This window comes from Ambystoma mexicanum, chromosome 9 (assembly GCF_040938575.1).
Source record: "Ambystoma mexicanum isolate Mex_15411 chromosome 9, UKY_AmexF1_1, whole genome shotgun sequence".
Classification (NCBI taxonomy): domain Eukaryota; kingdom Metazoa; phylum Chordata; class Amphibia; order Caudata; family Ambystomatidae; genus Ambystoma; species Ambystoma mexicanum.
Genome location: NC_090931.1, coordinates 304669456 through 304684776, shown reverse-complemented (window position 1 = coordinate 304684776; position 15321 = coordinate 304669456). Strand labels below are relative to the sequence as shown.

Below are 15321 nucleotides of genomic sequence, written 5' to 3'. Positions count from 1 at the left end.
CCCGGTGGGAGGCCGGCTGGCGGGCTTCGTCAGCGTGTGGGAGTCCATCTCCACCGACCGTTGGGTGCTGGACGCCCTGGCCCGGGGCCACGCGCTCGAGTTTCAAAGAAGGTGCCCGCGCGTCCCCCCCGTGGCCAGGAAAGAACTTCACGTCCCTCAACTTCTCCTGGAGGTAAAGGCGATGCTCAGAAAAGGCGCCATCGAACTCGTCCCAAAGAGGCTTCGGGGCTCCGGAGTCTACTCGAGATACTTCCTCGTGAAGAAGAAGACGGGAGGATGGCGCCCCATCCTGGACCTGCGACGTCTGAACAAGTTCATCAAGGCGCAGAAGTTCCGGATGGTCACCCTCCAGCACGTCCTGGGTCAGCTGGAGGAAGGAGACTTCCTATCGTCGTTGGATTTGGAGGATGCCTACTTCCACATTCCCATCCTAAAGGGGCACCGCAAATTCCTCAGATTCGTGGTCCAAGGGCGTCATTACCAGTTCAAAGCCCTTCCCTTCGGACTACGGTCGGCACCCAGGGTATTCACCAAGTGCCTCGCACCGGTGGCGGCGCAGCTGCGCCGCGAGGGGATTCACGTCTACCCCTACCTGGACGACTGGCTCATCCGCGCCAAGACGAGGGAGCTCGCCGTGGTCCACACGGCAAGGACCGTCCAACTCCTCACGGACCTGGGATTCTCCGTGAATTACGCCAAATCCCACCTGGTGCCCGCGCAAGTCGCACTGTTTCTGGGAGCCAGGCTCGACACAGTGTCCCTTCTGGCCTCCCCGTCGGAGGAGAGGACCAGGACCATCTTGGGCAAGGTGCAACGGATGTTGGTGGCCGACGCGGCCAAAGTGAGGTCCATCAAGTCCCTCCTCGGGATGATGTCTTCCTGCATCTACCTCATTCCCATGTGCAGGCTCCGGATGCGCCCGTTGCAAGAATTCCTGGATGCGCGCTGGATCCAGACGACGGGCAGCTTCGAGGAAAGGATCAAGCTCGACGAGAGTTTCCGACGAGCGATACGGTGGTGGGGCACCCGCGCGCATTTGACGGCGGGCATGGACTTCCAGACCCCAGCCCACCAGGAGACCGTGACCACGGATGCCTCCCTGGAAGGGTGGGGAGCGCACACCGAAAATCTGCACGCAAGGGGACTCTGGCTCCTGACGGAGAAGTCCCTGCATATCAACGTCCTGGAGCTCCGTGCAGTGTTTTGGGCCCTCAGGTCCTTCCTTCCGTCCCTCAAGGGCAAGGTGGTGAGGATCTTCACCGACAACACCACCACCATGTTTTACATCAGGAAACAGGGCGGAACCAGGTCCCCAGCGCTGTCCAAGGAGGCGCAGGACCTGTGGCATTGGGCCGTTGCCCAAGGGATTTTTCTGGTGCCGTTTCATCTGGCAGGGATAAAAAACACCATCGCCGACTCACTCAGCAGGGAGCTGCGCTCGTGCCACGAGTGGGAACTACGGCAGGATCTGGTGGATCGCCTCTTCCGACGGTGGGGCACACCCCAGATCGAACTGTTCGCGACGGCGACGAACACCAAGTGCCGGAGGTTCGCCAGCAGGTTTCCCCAGACGAGGAGCATGGGCGATGCTTTCTCGTTCCCCTGGGAGGGCCTGTTCCTCTACGCGTTCCCTCCCTTGCCTCTGCTAATCCGGCTCGTCAACCAGCTCAAGAGGTCACGGTGCAGGATGATCCTCGTCGCACCTGCGTGGCCGAGGCAGATATGGTTCCCGGACCTTCTGGACTTGTCAGCGTCCCCGCCGATCGAGCTGCCGGCGGACGCGGATCTACCCTCCAGGGAAGGAGGCGCCATCCTCCACCACGACCCGAAGTCGCTGAACTTGCAGGCCTGGCTCCTGCAGCGCTAGAGTTTGGAGGATACGACATACCGGCCGATTGCAGAGAGGTTCTTGCAAAGGCCAGGGCGTCCTCGACTCTTAAATGCTACGGACACAAATGGAAGAGGTTCTCTGTCTGGTGCCACGCACAGAAGATTAACCCTCTACGGATTACGGCCCCCCAAGTACTGCCGTACCTGCTGACGCTGGCCAAAGCTGGTCTGGCACACGCGTCCATCAAGATTCATCTTGCTGCGATCTCCCGATACACCAGAACCACGGGGCGGACGTCCTTGTGGTCTCATCGTCTGGTGAAAGAGTTCATGAAGGGACTGTTCAGATCGTTCCCGCCGGTGAAGGCTCCGGCCCCGGCGTGGGAGCTCAACGTGGTGCTGACCAAGCTCATGGGACCTCCGTTCGAGCCTCTGCACTCGGCCCCGTTGAAGTTTCTATCGTGGAAAACAGCTTTTCTTGTGGCCATCACCTCCGCACGACGAGTGGGAGAGATCCAGGCCCTTTCCTGCAAGGCCCCGTACTTGACTTTCCACGACACGAGGGTAGTGCTCAGGACGCACCCCTCCTTCATGCCCAAGGTACCGTCGGACTTCCATCTCAACGAACCCTTGGTGTTACCTGTGTTCTTCCCGTCGCCTTCGTCGCCGGCTGAGAGGACTTTGCACTCGCTGGATGTAGCTAGAGCGCTGAAGTTCTACGTGGACCGCACGAAGGGTTTTCGGAAGACGTCACAACTCTTTGTGAACTTTGGACCTGTCAATCAGGGGAAGGCTCTCTCGAAGGCTTCCATTTCCAGATGGCTCTCCGGCTGTATCATGTACTGTCATCGGTTGGCAAACCGACCGCTGCCTGGCCGTCCGAGAGCCCATTCCACCAGAGCGATCGCAGCTACCACAGCGTTCCTTTCTGGTGTGCCCCTGCTGGACATATGCAGGGCTGCTACGTGGAGGTCGACGCACACCTTCACAAAGTTCTACTGCGTCGATCGGGATTCCAGGGAGGAGTCCAGGGTCGGCCAAGCAGTGCTGCGCAACCTGTTCGCCTGAGGTGAGCCTGGTGAGGAGGTAAGATGCTTAATGTTGAGTTTGATGTAATGCTTAATGTTGAGCCTTTGCCACCTCCCGTGGTTGTGCATGTGTGTACTGCTATGTATTATTTATTCATGAGCATGTGAATCCATGCCAGACCCCATGCTGGAGAAGGAACAAGTTACTTACCTGTAACTGTTGTTCTCCAGCATGGGTCTGGCATGGATTCACATGCGAACCCTCCCGCCTACCCCTCTGCGGCTCTTCACTTGGTCATACTGCCACTTCACGTGCTTCCAAATCTGAAGATGGCTGCCAGAGGCGGTGCTTAGGTAGAGGGCAGTCATTGGCTGTGGTCAGTATGACGCAGAGACCAGTGATTGGTTATTACTACGAAAGACAGATCAGAAACGAAACTGATACTGGTTTTTTCTTTACCGAGGATTCCCAGCCTGACGACGGGGAATATTCATGAGCATGTGAATCCATGCCAGACCCATGCTGGAGAACAACAGTTACAGGTAAGTAACTTGTTCCTTCCTCATTCGTCCCCGCCTTCCACCTAGGTGTCCTCTGTGCCGGACAGATTACCCGAAGCTGTCCCCCAATGGGAGCCTGCTGTGTCACAGAGCAGGCAGGGGATGCCAAAGTGGCATTAATCTCACCCGCAGGCACCTGGGTGGTCTGTTGATATTGGACAGCCTTCTCATTTTGTCCAGATGGAGTAACATTGGTCGCTCATGCCACTTGTAATGTAGGTTACTTGGAGACGGTGCCCCTAGTAATATGATATGATATGACATTTATAACATACCTATACACAAGTGTTTCAAGGCGTGACGAGGCAAGGGAGGGGGAACAGAGGGAAGACAGACAACAATCTTACTAGGCCAGGTGTCATTCAGATCGCGCAAGTGCAAAGGAAGGGGGGGGAAGAAATGTGCGGGGGGGGAGAGAGGAAAGTGCTGTACATGGGATAATAAATATCACATTAAATAAATAAAGAACGACCAGCTGGTGGCAAGTGCAGGGTGAGTGCAGACATAAATGCTGGTTTAGGGACTGTAAGGATACAGAAAACAGTCCCCAGGTGCAGGGGTTGCCAGGGAGGCAGCGCAAGCATGAAACTGGCAGGGCTAGGGCCCGAGTTTAGGTGGGTGGCCAGGTAACCCGTGCAGTCTCATTGTCGGCCAGGACTTCAGCAGGGGAGGGGGGGAGAAAGCAGAAACAAAGATGAAGGTTTTTAGGTGCTTCTGGAACCGAAGATGGTTCTCCTCAAGTTTCAAGGGTGCGGCGAGGCTGTTCCAGAGGGAGTGCCCAGCCAAAGAGGGAGATCTACCACCAACTCATTGCTTGGAGAAGCGACTGACGCTGAGGGAGTTGGAGATGGATGAGCGAAGAGCTTGATAGGGAAGAGATTTAGGAAGAGAGAGTTGAAGGTATTGAGGACCCAGGCCCCAGAAGGCCTTGTGGATGATGCAGAGGGTTTTGAACTTAATCCTCGCAGCCACAGGGAGCCAGTGCAGAGATTTCAGTCCTGGAGAGATACGATCCCTGGGCTTGAGGCCAAGGGCAAGTCTCGCAGTCCTGTTCTGGATGAGTTGCAGAGGGCGTAGAGTAGAAGCAGGCAGATTTAGAAAGAGGCTGTTGCAGTAGTCCAGCCTGGAGAGAACCAGAGCTCTGGAGACCGTGAGCTTCTGGGGGAAGTAGAGGAAAGGAAGAATTCCTCTGAGGAGGTGCAGCTGGTAGTGTGACTTCTTAGAGACATCAGAGATGTGAGGGGAGAAAGAGAATATGGAGTCAAAGATGACCCCCAGGTTTTTAGCCTTGCAGGTGGGAGCAGGAAGAGGGCCAAGATAGGCCGGCCAGAGAGCTACAGGAAATGAGGGAGTGGATGTGCTGATGAGGAGGATGTCAGTCTTGCTGGCATTAAGGCAGAGGTCATTGGCGGCACACCACTCCTGGATAGCAGACAGACAGTCGGAGATGAGGGAGGGGGAAGAGGTGGCTGAAGTAGCCTGAAAATGAGCGGAGTGTCATCCGCATAGCACTGAATGTTGGGGCAGAGAGTGGCAATGCGGTGGACAAGGAGTGCCAGGTATTGGTTGAACAGCCAGGGAGAGAGGTTAGACCCCTGGCGACACCACAGTTAGAGAAAAAGATAGCAGAGAGGAAGGACCAAAGTTGGACCTGGGAGGGTCGGTCAGAGAGGAAGGAAGTCAGCCACGCCAGGGCCTGACCGGTGATGCCTAGTTCCAATTACATTCAGTTGCAGTGTTTCAGTTGAGCCCAATTTCCTGGAGAAAAGAAAATCCCTTGCTGCGACGTGCAGATCCATATGTTCAAACTTGAACGACCGTGATTGAAGCAATGCTGTGTTGGTTTTGGTCTCTAGATGTATGCCTTCATATGAGGAGACCAAAATGCATAGGACATGGTTTATCTCTGTAAACTGACCATCTCTCCTCAGCTTTACCATCCTCAATTTGACGCATCATTGCCGATAACTGTCTCAGAGGAAGTGGAGTGGGAGAAGGTGCTGACGAGGAGGAGAAAGTCTGTACCTGAGGTACACTGGCCATTATGTTGTGTAGTAACTGAACAATCCATCTTGTCAGGGGGAGTATCCACCATGGACAAGTCTAAAGATACCTTTTTGGGAAAAGCAGCGGTATTCTCAGGTTGAATACTGTTTGGTTGCAACTTCTTGATTAAGTTTTGGTGTAGCCCGGTGAAAGTTGCAGGAATCAGATTCCATAGATTTTTCCAAAGGTGTGTATACTGGTGGGTCGTTCAAAGGTGTGTATACTATGGCCATTCCTAGATTCAAGCTGCAGAACTCGGGTGGGGGTCCAGCTTTCCTGTCCAGGCGGCTAAGCTCTGGAATACGCTTCCGACGCCTATTAGATCTGAGCCCTCTTTCCATATCTTCAAAAGAAAATCCACACTCTGGTTACATGAACTAGACCGCCAGACTCCTTATGGCTTTCACTAGCATGGCCGCGGCTGTGGTCAACCCTTCAGTATTTGTCTGCACTCAATACTATGTACTGCCTACTATTGTAACCTATTGTAATGTGTAACTGAATAATCCTGCATAACTGTACTGCATTAAGAGCTGTAACAGCTGTCAGATACGCGCCCAGCTGCCCCAGGACCAGTAGCGCTTTACAAATAAATAAAATACAAAAAAAAATACAAATACCAATGTCTCACCCAGTGGCGAAAAAAAAGATGTGATCATGTTCTGGCATTGCTTATTCAGTTTCTTTGATTTGTTCCCCTTAGCTGGCAAAGATGAATTTAAAGCCAGCACTGCACCCTTTTTTGTGGGTGAAGGTGGGAGGGGCAAGCATCTCTTCATCCATGATAGTTCTGGGAGGGGGAGAAGTGATGCAGCTGCCGCTCCAGGGATCTTATGTCATTGCTCTAGATAACAGATTGCTCAAACCCAGTGACAAAAGCTAATGTAATTAGTATCGAAGAGCAAATCAGATGGTATTTACTTTCAAGTAGACGGTACCCCCGCTTTAGCCAACCGTTCAAAGGGTATAATTAAGGGCTCAAGAAGGACAGCCTGACCCCCACTTTCAACATGACAGAGGAGCTCAAAGGCCCACTCCCACAGGCGCTCCTCCAATCCGAAGTGTAACTGACAAGAGGGAGTGTAACAGGTCGCTGGTTTCGCAAGAGCCAAGATCAGCAATATAGTGTGTCAATTGTCTCAATATCTGGCAGTATTCCCCGAACCGAGTGTAATGATAGATTTCAGGCGACGAGTGAGGGACAAGGTTCAGCGTGTACTTAATACATTGCGACAGTTGCTCAATAGAAAGCGTGAATCTGCAACCCAGCAGTCCAGCAGCCCAGCGAACACGAACACCCAGCTTGCACACGCGAGCGCTCTGTGCCGGCAGTATTTATGGGAATGTGCGGTCTCTGCTTGTCCTCAGCTCCTCCTCCAGATAATGGCCACCAAAGAAAGATTTTCTTTGTCAAGGCACTGCTCACAAGTAACACGAACACACAGCTTAAACACTTGTGCATATATCATGTCAAACACCTAAAATGTTTTGTTTTCGCTGACTTGAAGGCCACAAGTTTTCATTATCTTTGCTTGTATTTAAGTTTTCTTAACTCGTTTTCAAACTAAGTTGATGGATAAACATTTTCAATTACATGATACTTGAGCATTGTCTGTCACTGTATTTTAAATGTGTTTATATCTTTGTTTGGATTGTATTTTAAATGTGTATTATTTTTGATGTATGTTATATATTAAATAGTATAAAATGTTTTGTAAACTTTAATGCTCCTAGCATAAAAACATGGAATTTGGAAAACTGATAGCATTGCCAAACACTCAATGAGCATGATGGATCCAAAGCAGTCTGAAGTGGTGGAATACATGTTTGGCAGTACTAAAAAACAAATGGAATAAACTAAGGTGCGATCATGGCAGTTTAAGAAGGTGCATCAACACGGTCTCTCCTGAGTTTTCTATGTTAATAGTCTGATAACACTACAAGGATGAGCCCATCCATTGAGTCAATTGCCCTACCTTTTGTAACTGTTTAAACCCAGCTGCAGTCTCCTCAGAATTGTCAGTGCCCCCATGTGAGTGGTAGATTGTCTAACCAACATTTCCTCTGCTAGCCATTCCACAGGTAGCCAACATTACTCCCTTGAGAATTCAGGAAACCGAAACACTCTAAAATAAGTCATAAGAATGATCAATATGCAATTGTAGTGCACAAAGCTTAAAATATTGAAGTTACACATGTTTCATATTTCTGATTATTTCATATGTCTTTTGTTTCTGGCCAGGTCAATGTGTTGGCTGTCAGTATCTGCACCCGAGAGGCCTATCAGTCCATGAAGGAAAGAAATGTTGATGATGGACAAATCATTAACATCAACAGGTGAGAGAGACTTAACTCATTTGTTTTTTAACATGTATGGTTTACAGTCAAAGTTAATAATACTTTTCATGGGTTACATTCTAACAGACCATGAAATTATCGAAAATCTTTGGTGTTCTCTGCAGAATAAACATGTTTACATCAATTTCGGTGTAGTATGAATCTTTGTTGGAAATTAGACTGATCACTTCCTGTGAGCAATTGCAATTTATGTTTTGGTAGAGTGAATAAGGAGGAGTACTTCACTTTGGTCACTGCGCCTCTCGTCTTATACCTGACAAAGCTTAGAAATTGGCTAAATGTGTATTTCCGCATTTTGTATTGTAAAATTGACTTGGCTTATATTGTATTGTGGGTCCTCCATGGAAGACAAGTGCATCAGTTGCCATTTGGCTTCATTATGGAACGAAGGAGTGAGGGTGAGAGGGAAGCTGTTGATATTAAGGGTTCTCTACGTTTCTGTATGACCAAATTGCCTAAGCCTCATAAAGCCTACCTGCGAAAATAACATTTTGGTTTTCACCAAATTCCTATTGTCAACTCGCCTGAATGCATACGTTTTTAAAATAATCATTCTGAAAGATCCATCATTCCTATGTGTATTTTCTTGTTTATTTTCATATATATTTCTGTTGAGCGTGTCTCTCCTAAAAAAGACCCAGTCTTATCCTTTCCATATTGAATTTTGGTTGTGAACTATATAGTTCGTCTGGTTTGCTGCCAGTTTATCAGAGAATGGAACATATTGCAATATAAGCTGTACTGGTGCATCCAATGCTGGTCCAATTTGCTTAGCTCCCACCTGCAAGCACCGCAAAGTGCGGCTTTTCTCTGCTGTACTTGCTCTGAACTGTACTGAGGGACCCATGAGCAGCGATGTTAAAGCAGTTCATGCTTGGAGGCTGCTTTTCAACACTTCTGTGCTATCCGTAGCAGTGGCTGCACTGAATGTTCACGTGACAGTGGCTTTGCTGGTTTCCTGAGGTGGGAACTGACTCGTTGGGCAGGAGCTTGAGGATTGACTGTACAAATTGGGCTGTGGCTATGCTTTGTGGTATCTGAGCAATGTCCTATGAGGTGGCAACGAGCGCTCCTTCTGTCCAACGGCTCGAGGTGTAGCCACTCTAATTGTACCTGTCCTGTGAGGCCGGGACTTGCAGCTGGTGAATCCAGGCTGTCACGAGGTGTGCTGTGCATAAGGGACAAAGCGTGCTCTGACATCTGCGTTTATATAAGCAAATAAATTACTTTGTTGGTTTCATTTGTTTTTTTTTTATTTGAATAAATATTGTTGCAACATGTTTTATCACCTTTTTGTTCTTTACATTTTTTTCCTTTATCTTAAATGTATGGCTTACATCTAGCAATTCTGATTTGATATGGGAAGACACGTGAACTCCCTTTTTCTTTCACTTGCCTTTCATACAATGAACGGGCTTGTCTAGAGATCAAAAACCTAACATACCCTCTTGCTTTCTACGAAGGAAGGAAGCTGAAGCTTTATAGAGCATGCCTTGGAGATCAAGATCTATGTGATATTTATTTTTCATGCCACCTCGAAATTATTTCTAGATGTACTTTAAGTATATCAATTTTACCCACTCTATTATTTCCAATGAACTGTATTGTAAGTAATATTCTTGTTGGGTGTGTTTGTGGATTGGGCATCAAGAGTAGATGTGAGCACTCACTGTGGTATGGCACTGTTTGCCATCAGAAAGATTAGTGTGCCCTGCTTAGTGCTTCAGACCTCTATTGCCTTCTCTCTTGACCCTCTGTTTAATTATCTTGATTTTTCATATCGAATTCTTGAGAACCAATCCTGTTTTCTTTTTTTTCTTAATGTTTAAAATGAAAACTTGTGTTGCTAACTTAATTCCTAACTTTATTTATTTTCCTGTCCAGGTTATTTACAGAAAACCACACTTTTACATCTGATATTGAAATGTACCTCTTTGGATTATAACCTGATGCTGGTGATCATTCACTATAACGATGATTTTGCTTTACTGTCATGTTCCATCCTACTATGCCTCAGCCCAATCTTAGACAAATACATATCGCCATTTCACACTTCAATTAGTGGACTGTTCTGTCACCCTATCCTCTGAGGAATAGTACCATTTCTGTTTTTCTCAGAATAATATGTCTCTTCTGTATTTGATTTGTGGCGATGACTCTCGTAACTCTCCTCGATCTAGTGCAGTCCAAGAGAAAATCACTAGTACGGCTGCATATACTAGACTTCATTGTAGGCGCATGGAAGGCAGACATTATTTAGATGCAAACTGTATTGGTTACTACCTGTTTGTACTTGCAGGAAGAGTCTATCTCCAATTCTAGGATCAAAAGATTCTTGAGGGTTGTGGGGGGGGGAAGTCTCTCCTTAATCGCCTGCAAGTACCTTCTCAATAGAAAGCTCGTAATCAGAGGGTCGAGAACTCTGTGGTATGTAATCCCCAATTTCGGCTTACTGTATTTGTATTCAGCTTTTTTAAATAGCTCAAACCTAGCCAGAAAGCAGCGTAGAGCTGTACATGGTACTGAAGGTAACATGAGAGCTATGGAAAGGTTAAAATATATGGCTTGGGATGTTCTGGCCATGGGGTGGATTCTGATAAATGGAAGAAAGGGAGTCTATGTGGCAACTAGATATTGGGCCTCATCACGAGTTGGGTGGTAGCCCTTAAATGCAGTGGCAACGCTATTACGGCCGCATTTAAGGGTCCACCCAAATATGGGTCTGGCATGTTTACCCCTAGGTGGGGATTAGCGCGCACCCTAAGTGCGACAAAAACAAATTACAGTTATCTCCCAACCCATGATCCGGCGCTTATAGCGCTGGACCGGTTGTCGGTAATGCTATTAGTGTGGGCAATAACCGGGTGGTAATGCCGCCGGGATACCGCCCAACTCATGATGAGGCTTATTGACTGAAGAGTAAGATCTTGAGTTTAATCCTGAAGTCTAGGGGCGTGGGTACAGTGCGGATTGTCACCAGCATGCTGTTCCAATAAGTAGGGGAATAGCAAGATGTCATTTTTGTACTGCAGGGTCACTCTTTGACCCATGCACCAAACTCCACAGGTCAGGAAGATCCTTTAGTTGGTGAGGATGGACCATGCTGTGTACCAATCCTTTAACCTGGGGCCAGTCATTTTGCCTTCAAGCTCCCGATACCAGTACATTGATAATGTTTGCTCCTGAGACACATACATAGCTGAAATTGGCCCTTTACCGGTGGTCCCTGTTGCAAGAAAAGGAAGGTTCAGGAGCGCCAGAACATTGGCTTCTGGCATGTATTAAATCTTGCCTAGCCCAACCTTACTCCTAAGGACACAAGAAACCAAAGTAGTTTGAGGCATTGAAGCTTTAAGAAGCACATATCGATACCAAATATCTCTGCTCTCCAAACAGTTATTGCTATTAAGAAGTTCTGTGTCAAAGACATTTTAAGCTGAGGTTGCAAATTTCTGTAGAATTCTGTTTCTCTGGTACTAGAGCTGCCGCAGCAGAACTGCATTCCAGTCTCAAAATAGGTCTAGATACCTCGGAGAGTATCTGAACTCGCTGTTTTTGTGTTAGCTGCATTCTGTTTGAAGGCAACAATCTCAAAAAAACATATCGCTGTGTACCAGCCCAGAGGATGTCTCGACATCAGAAGTATTCTTGATCAGTCTGCTTAGCCTCAAGTACCATTTGTATGCTAACTGCCATTAGTGCTCTTTCTTCAGTCTGAATATAATCACTTGAGGTGGGGATAGCTGTAGCTTTCATTTTCCTCTATTTTCTTTATTTTTTATTGGTGCCTTATGACCCAATACAATTAGGTCTTAACACCATTCATCACAATTGAGAGAAATAAAAATTACATACATTCCATAAATTTACATCATTAAACTTCAATAATGCCATGCATTCACAAACTTAATTTCTGTAAAAACAGCTACATGGCAATCGATAATGATTTTGAACAGTGGTCTAAGTGAAACCGTTTGCAGTGAAATTCCCACAGCTGCAATCTCATTCCTTCAATAAATTCACCAAAAACTTGGTTTCTGAGCATAGTTATATCTGGGCATTCACATACCAAGTGTGTGATTGGTTCAACTGGAGAAAAACACTTGCTGCAACTTGTGTCTAACACATCTTTAATCTTCCAACAGAACTGATTTTCCTTGGTCAGTAACAGATATAAACGGAAACACATAATAGTCCTTGCAAATGTCCATGATGGGTACAATAGCAGGTATGGTACACAGCAGCCCACTTTATGATGCACCCTGGCTAAACCCGGATAGCTTTTATAAATTGTTAATTTTTTTACTATTACTGATCTAATCTAGTAGGCAGTTTTTCTTTCTTACCAATAGTGGCCTATCGGCTGCTTCTTCCAAGGTCATATCGACGACTTCCAAATGCTTCCTACATGACTGAACAAGAACATTTTCTGTTTGCACTCTACTTGGGTCCATTTCCCCAAAGATGGAGTTTCTGGGGGCTGAACAACCTTTATACAAAGCTGAATCCCCTTGCACTGTATCTTTGTGTTTAAATACGTCAAGCCCGATCCACCCTAATAGATGCAACTGTGACTGATTTAGGAAGACATAGTGTACACTTCCATAAGAACCCGTCCAGGATGTCAAAATATAATCAGTCAACAAATGATGGATCTCCAGACCATAACAGGCAGTTCCCTCTACCCCTGCCCTTGCAGGCTTCAGTAAATGGAGACCTAAATTTACCCATATTTCACTCACTCCAAACTACCCTATTTTTAGTGCTGTTAACAGCCACACAAACCACTGGAATCCCCTATCACCCCCCATCATCCTACAAAACCCGCATATAGCATAGAGTGATCACTTGGTTCCGGCTTCCTTACAGAAAATTGCTCACATTGATGGAACAGACACTGTGAAGCAAACATAAAATCCATCCTCGAGGCTTGTGCGCCACTATGCCATGTATTTCTGGCATCCAAGTCTCCCTTCACGTTTCCATTTAGTGGCGCAAGATCCCACTGTCTCAAGAATGCCACCCAGCTAGAATCCTCCTTACTAAGTAGTCCGTATTGAAATTTCCTGCTATTAATACATGCTCAGCATTTATATCATTCTGATTTTGGGAAAGGATAGATTCCAGCTGCTCAATGAGTACCGCCTGTTTTACTTCTCAGTAGTTGGCTTAAAGATCAATAATCATGAATCCATCATCCATCGAGTACTAACCAACACAGCCCGAACACAGGGAGAATATGAAAACAGTGGTACAATTGGGTATGCCCAATCCTGCTTGGCTGCTACTAATAACTCCCACCTTTGGTCTATCCAGACGATTTGTCAGGGTCTTCTTCTGACATATTAGAAAATTATCCATAAATACCTCTGTATTAAGATTAGCTCCACAGCAATCCAACTTTGCAATGCCATTCTCTTGGTTAGTAAGGTGCTTGAAGCCCCAGGAATTCCAACGTACTGCTCTAAAGACCCATTACATCAGGTCGATCAACCCAGCCATCGCTTCCCTGGGTATCTAGGACCCAGATCCAATTCTGCCCAGCCCCCTTCTCACCCTGAGTCACCTTATTATCCACACCACTTGCTTTTTGATGCACACTCCCATTCTTCTGCCACCCAATAGAGCTTGGTTCTGGCAGGAAGATTAGATTGGTGAATCATCATAGCTTGGCACATCAACCCCCCTCAGTATTTAACTCATCAATACATGAGAACAAATTATTTTGCACAAGTGTAGAGGGGATGTCAATCACCACCATTATCAAGCAAATATATGAGGAGTTCCACTCTGCAATGTCCCCTGATGCAATCATTATCAGGGTTGGAATATCATACAGTAGAGTGAGAATGGTAAGTGTTCTTCGTCATGGAACTCCATAAAGAATCAATTACTCTGGCCCTGGATTCCCTTTTGGAGATCCCCTTGTCTTTGCCCCAGGCATCTCAATCCTCCATCCTTTGGCACTTTGTCCGTGGCAACCACATCCTTTCCCTCTAGCTGCTAAGGGCCCTCTCATCTGAATTCCTATTTGTGGTTAGGGGTTTTGGGGGCATGTAAGCTGTGGTTGTGATGTCACAATAGGAATCACGAGTAACTGCACTAATTTCAAGATCCTGTTTGCAACCGGCCCATCCTATTTCTGTTGTTTCCAGTACTATTCGTGGGGACCAGCATAGATTGACCAGAATGCTCTGTGTCAATCACCTCCATTTGGCACGCAATGTCAGTTGGTCAAGAGGAGCTGTAACTTCTTACCCCCACACAGCGCACACCGATATCTGATTTCTTGATCTTCTTCAGGAATATGGGTGCTATTCTGGGCACGCTAATAATAGATTTGCCCCTTACAGAGACATCTATAACATCCACAACAGGCTCCTTCCAACATGGGGTAGAAAGGGCATGTAGGAATTTTCGTTTTTACCACTCCTAATAGCGTGCTGCTTCATATTTATTTATATTGGTTCTTGTACTGCCCGCACCTGTACATCTGTATCTCCCTGAAACTTTTTTTTTTAAACAATTTTTATTAATTTATTACAACAAACAACAACCAAACAAACTTCCAGTACATATTTCAATAAATAAATGTATATCACTTACACAATGTCTACTGCTTCTCCCTTCCCCCCCGTCCCCCCTTCCAAGCCTACGCCACCTCGTGATTTGCTTCTTCTTGCGGCAGGGTTTCGTCTCCTATGTTCTCTACTGAGTCCTGGTAGCTCGGCCAGTTTTGGGTGGGCCCAAACAGAGTGGCTATTAGGTTTTTCCAGGCTATCAAGGCTTCTGCCTCTTCATCCCCTCCTGCATTACTGGCTTCCTGTCATACCACCGTTTCGGCTTCCGCCCATTTCTGAAGGTCATTCCACCATACTTATATCCTCGGCCTATGGCATGCTTTCCACCCCATTGCAATTCGAGTTTTCGCAAATATATATGCCAAATTCTTTAGTTTACTGACCTGTTTAAGCTTTCGTGTTTTGGGAAACCCCCCTAACAAACACACCCACGCTGTTCCATTATTTAGCGTGACCTCTTTATCCTCCAGTCTGTGGGCTATTTCACCCCAAAACTTCTCTATTTCTGGGCATGCCCAGAACATATGCATCATTCCGACGTTTTCCTCGCCGCATTTGGGGCAAATTTGTCGTCCTGCATTCTTAAACTTAGCTATTCTCTGGGGAGTCATGTAAGCCCTGTGGGTTATATACAATTGTATCTGCTGTAATCTTGCATTTCTTGACACTTTTTGTGATGCCCCTGGGCCCGCTCCCACATCCCATCACTCATAGGGGCACCCACTTCTTCCTCCCAGTCTTGTCTCAGTTGTGCCATCTCCTTCCCCACTTGAGACATCACCAACTCATATATCCTGGATATCTCATGCCCCCCCTCTGCTATATCATACATCATTTCTATGGCGGCGTTCGGGTGTACCTGCAGTACTATTTTGGACTATGTCCCTTGGATGCGCCGCACTATCCTATGATATGTC

The 15321-nt window shown here is 47.1% G+C and overlaps 1 protein-coding gene across 1 annotated transcript in view; it reads left to right on the top strand.

The window, feature by feature from the left end:
* DHRS11 (dehydrogenase/reductase 11) overlaps nt 1-15321 on the top strand; it is a 568551-nt gene that overhangs the window by 318704 nt on the left and 234526 nt on the right. The window contains exon 3 of the mRNA XM_069614696.1: nt 7708-7802. Within this exon, the coding sequence (XP_069470797.1) occupies nt 7708-7802 (95 nt within the window). The remainder of the gene's footprint in view (nt 1-7707; nt 7803-15321) is intronic.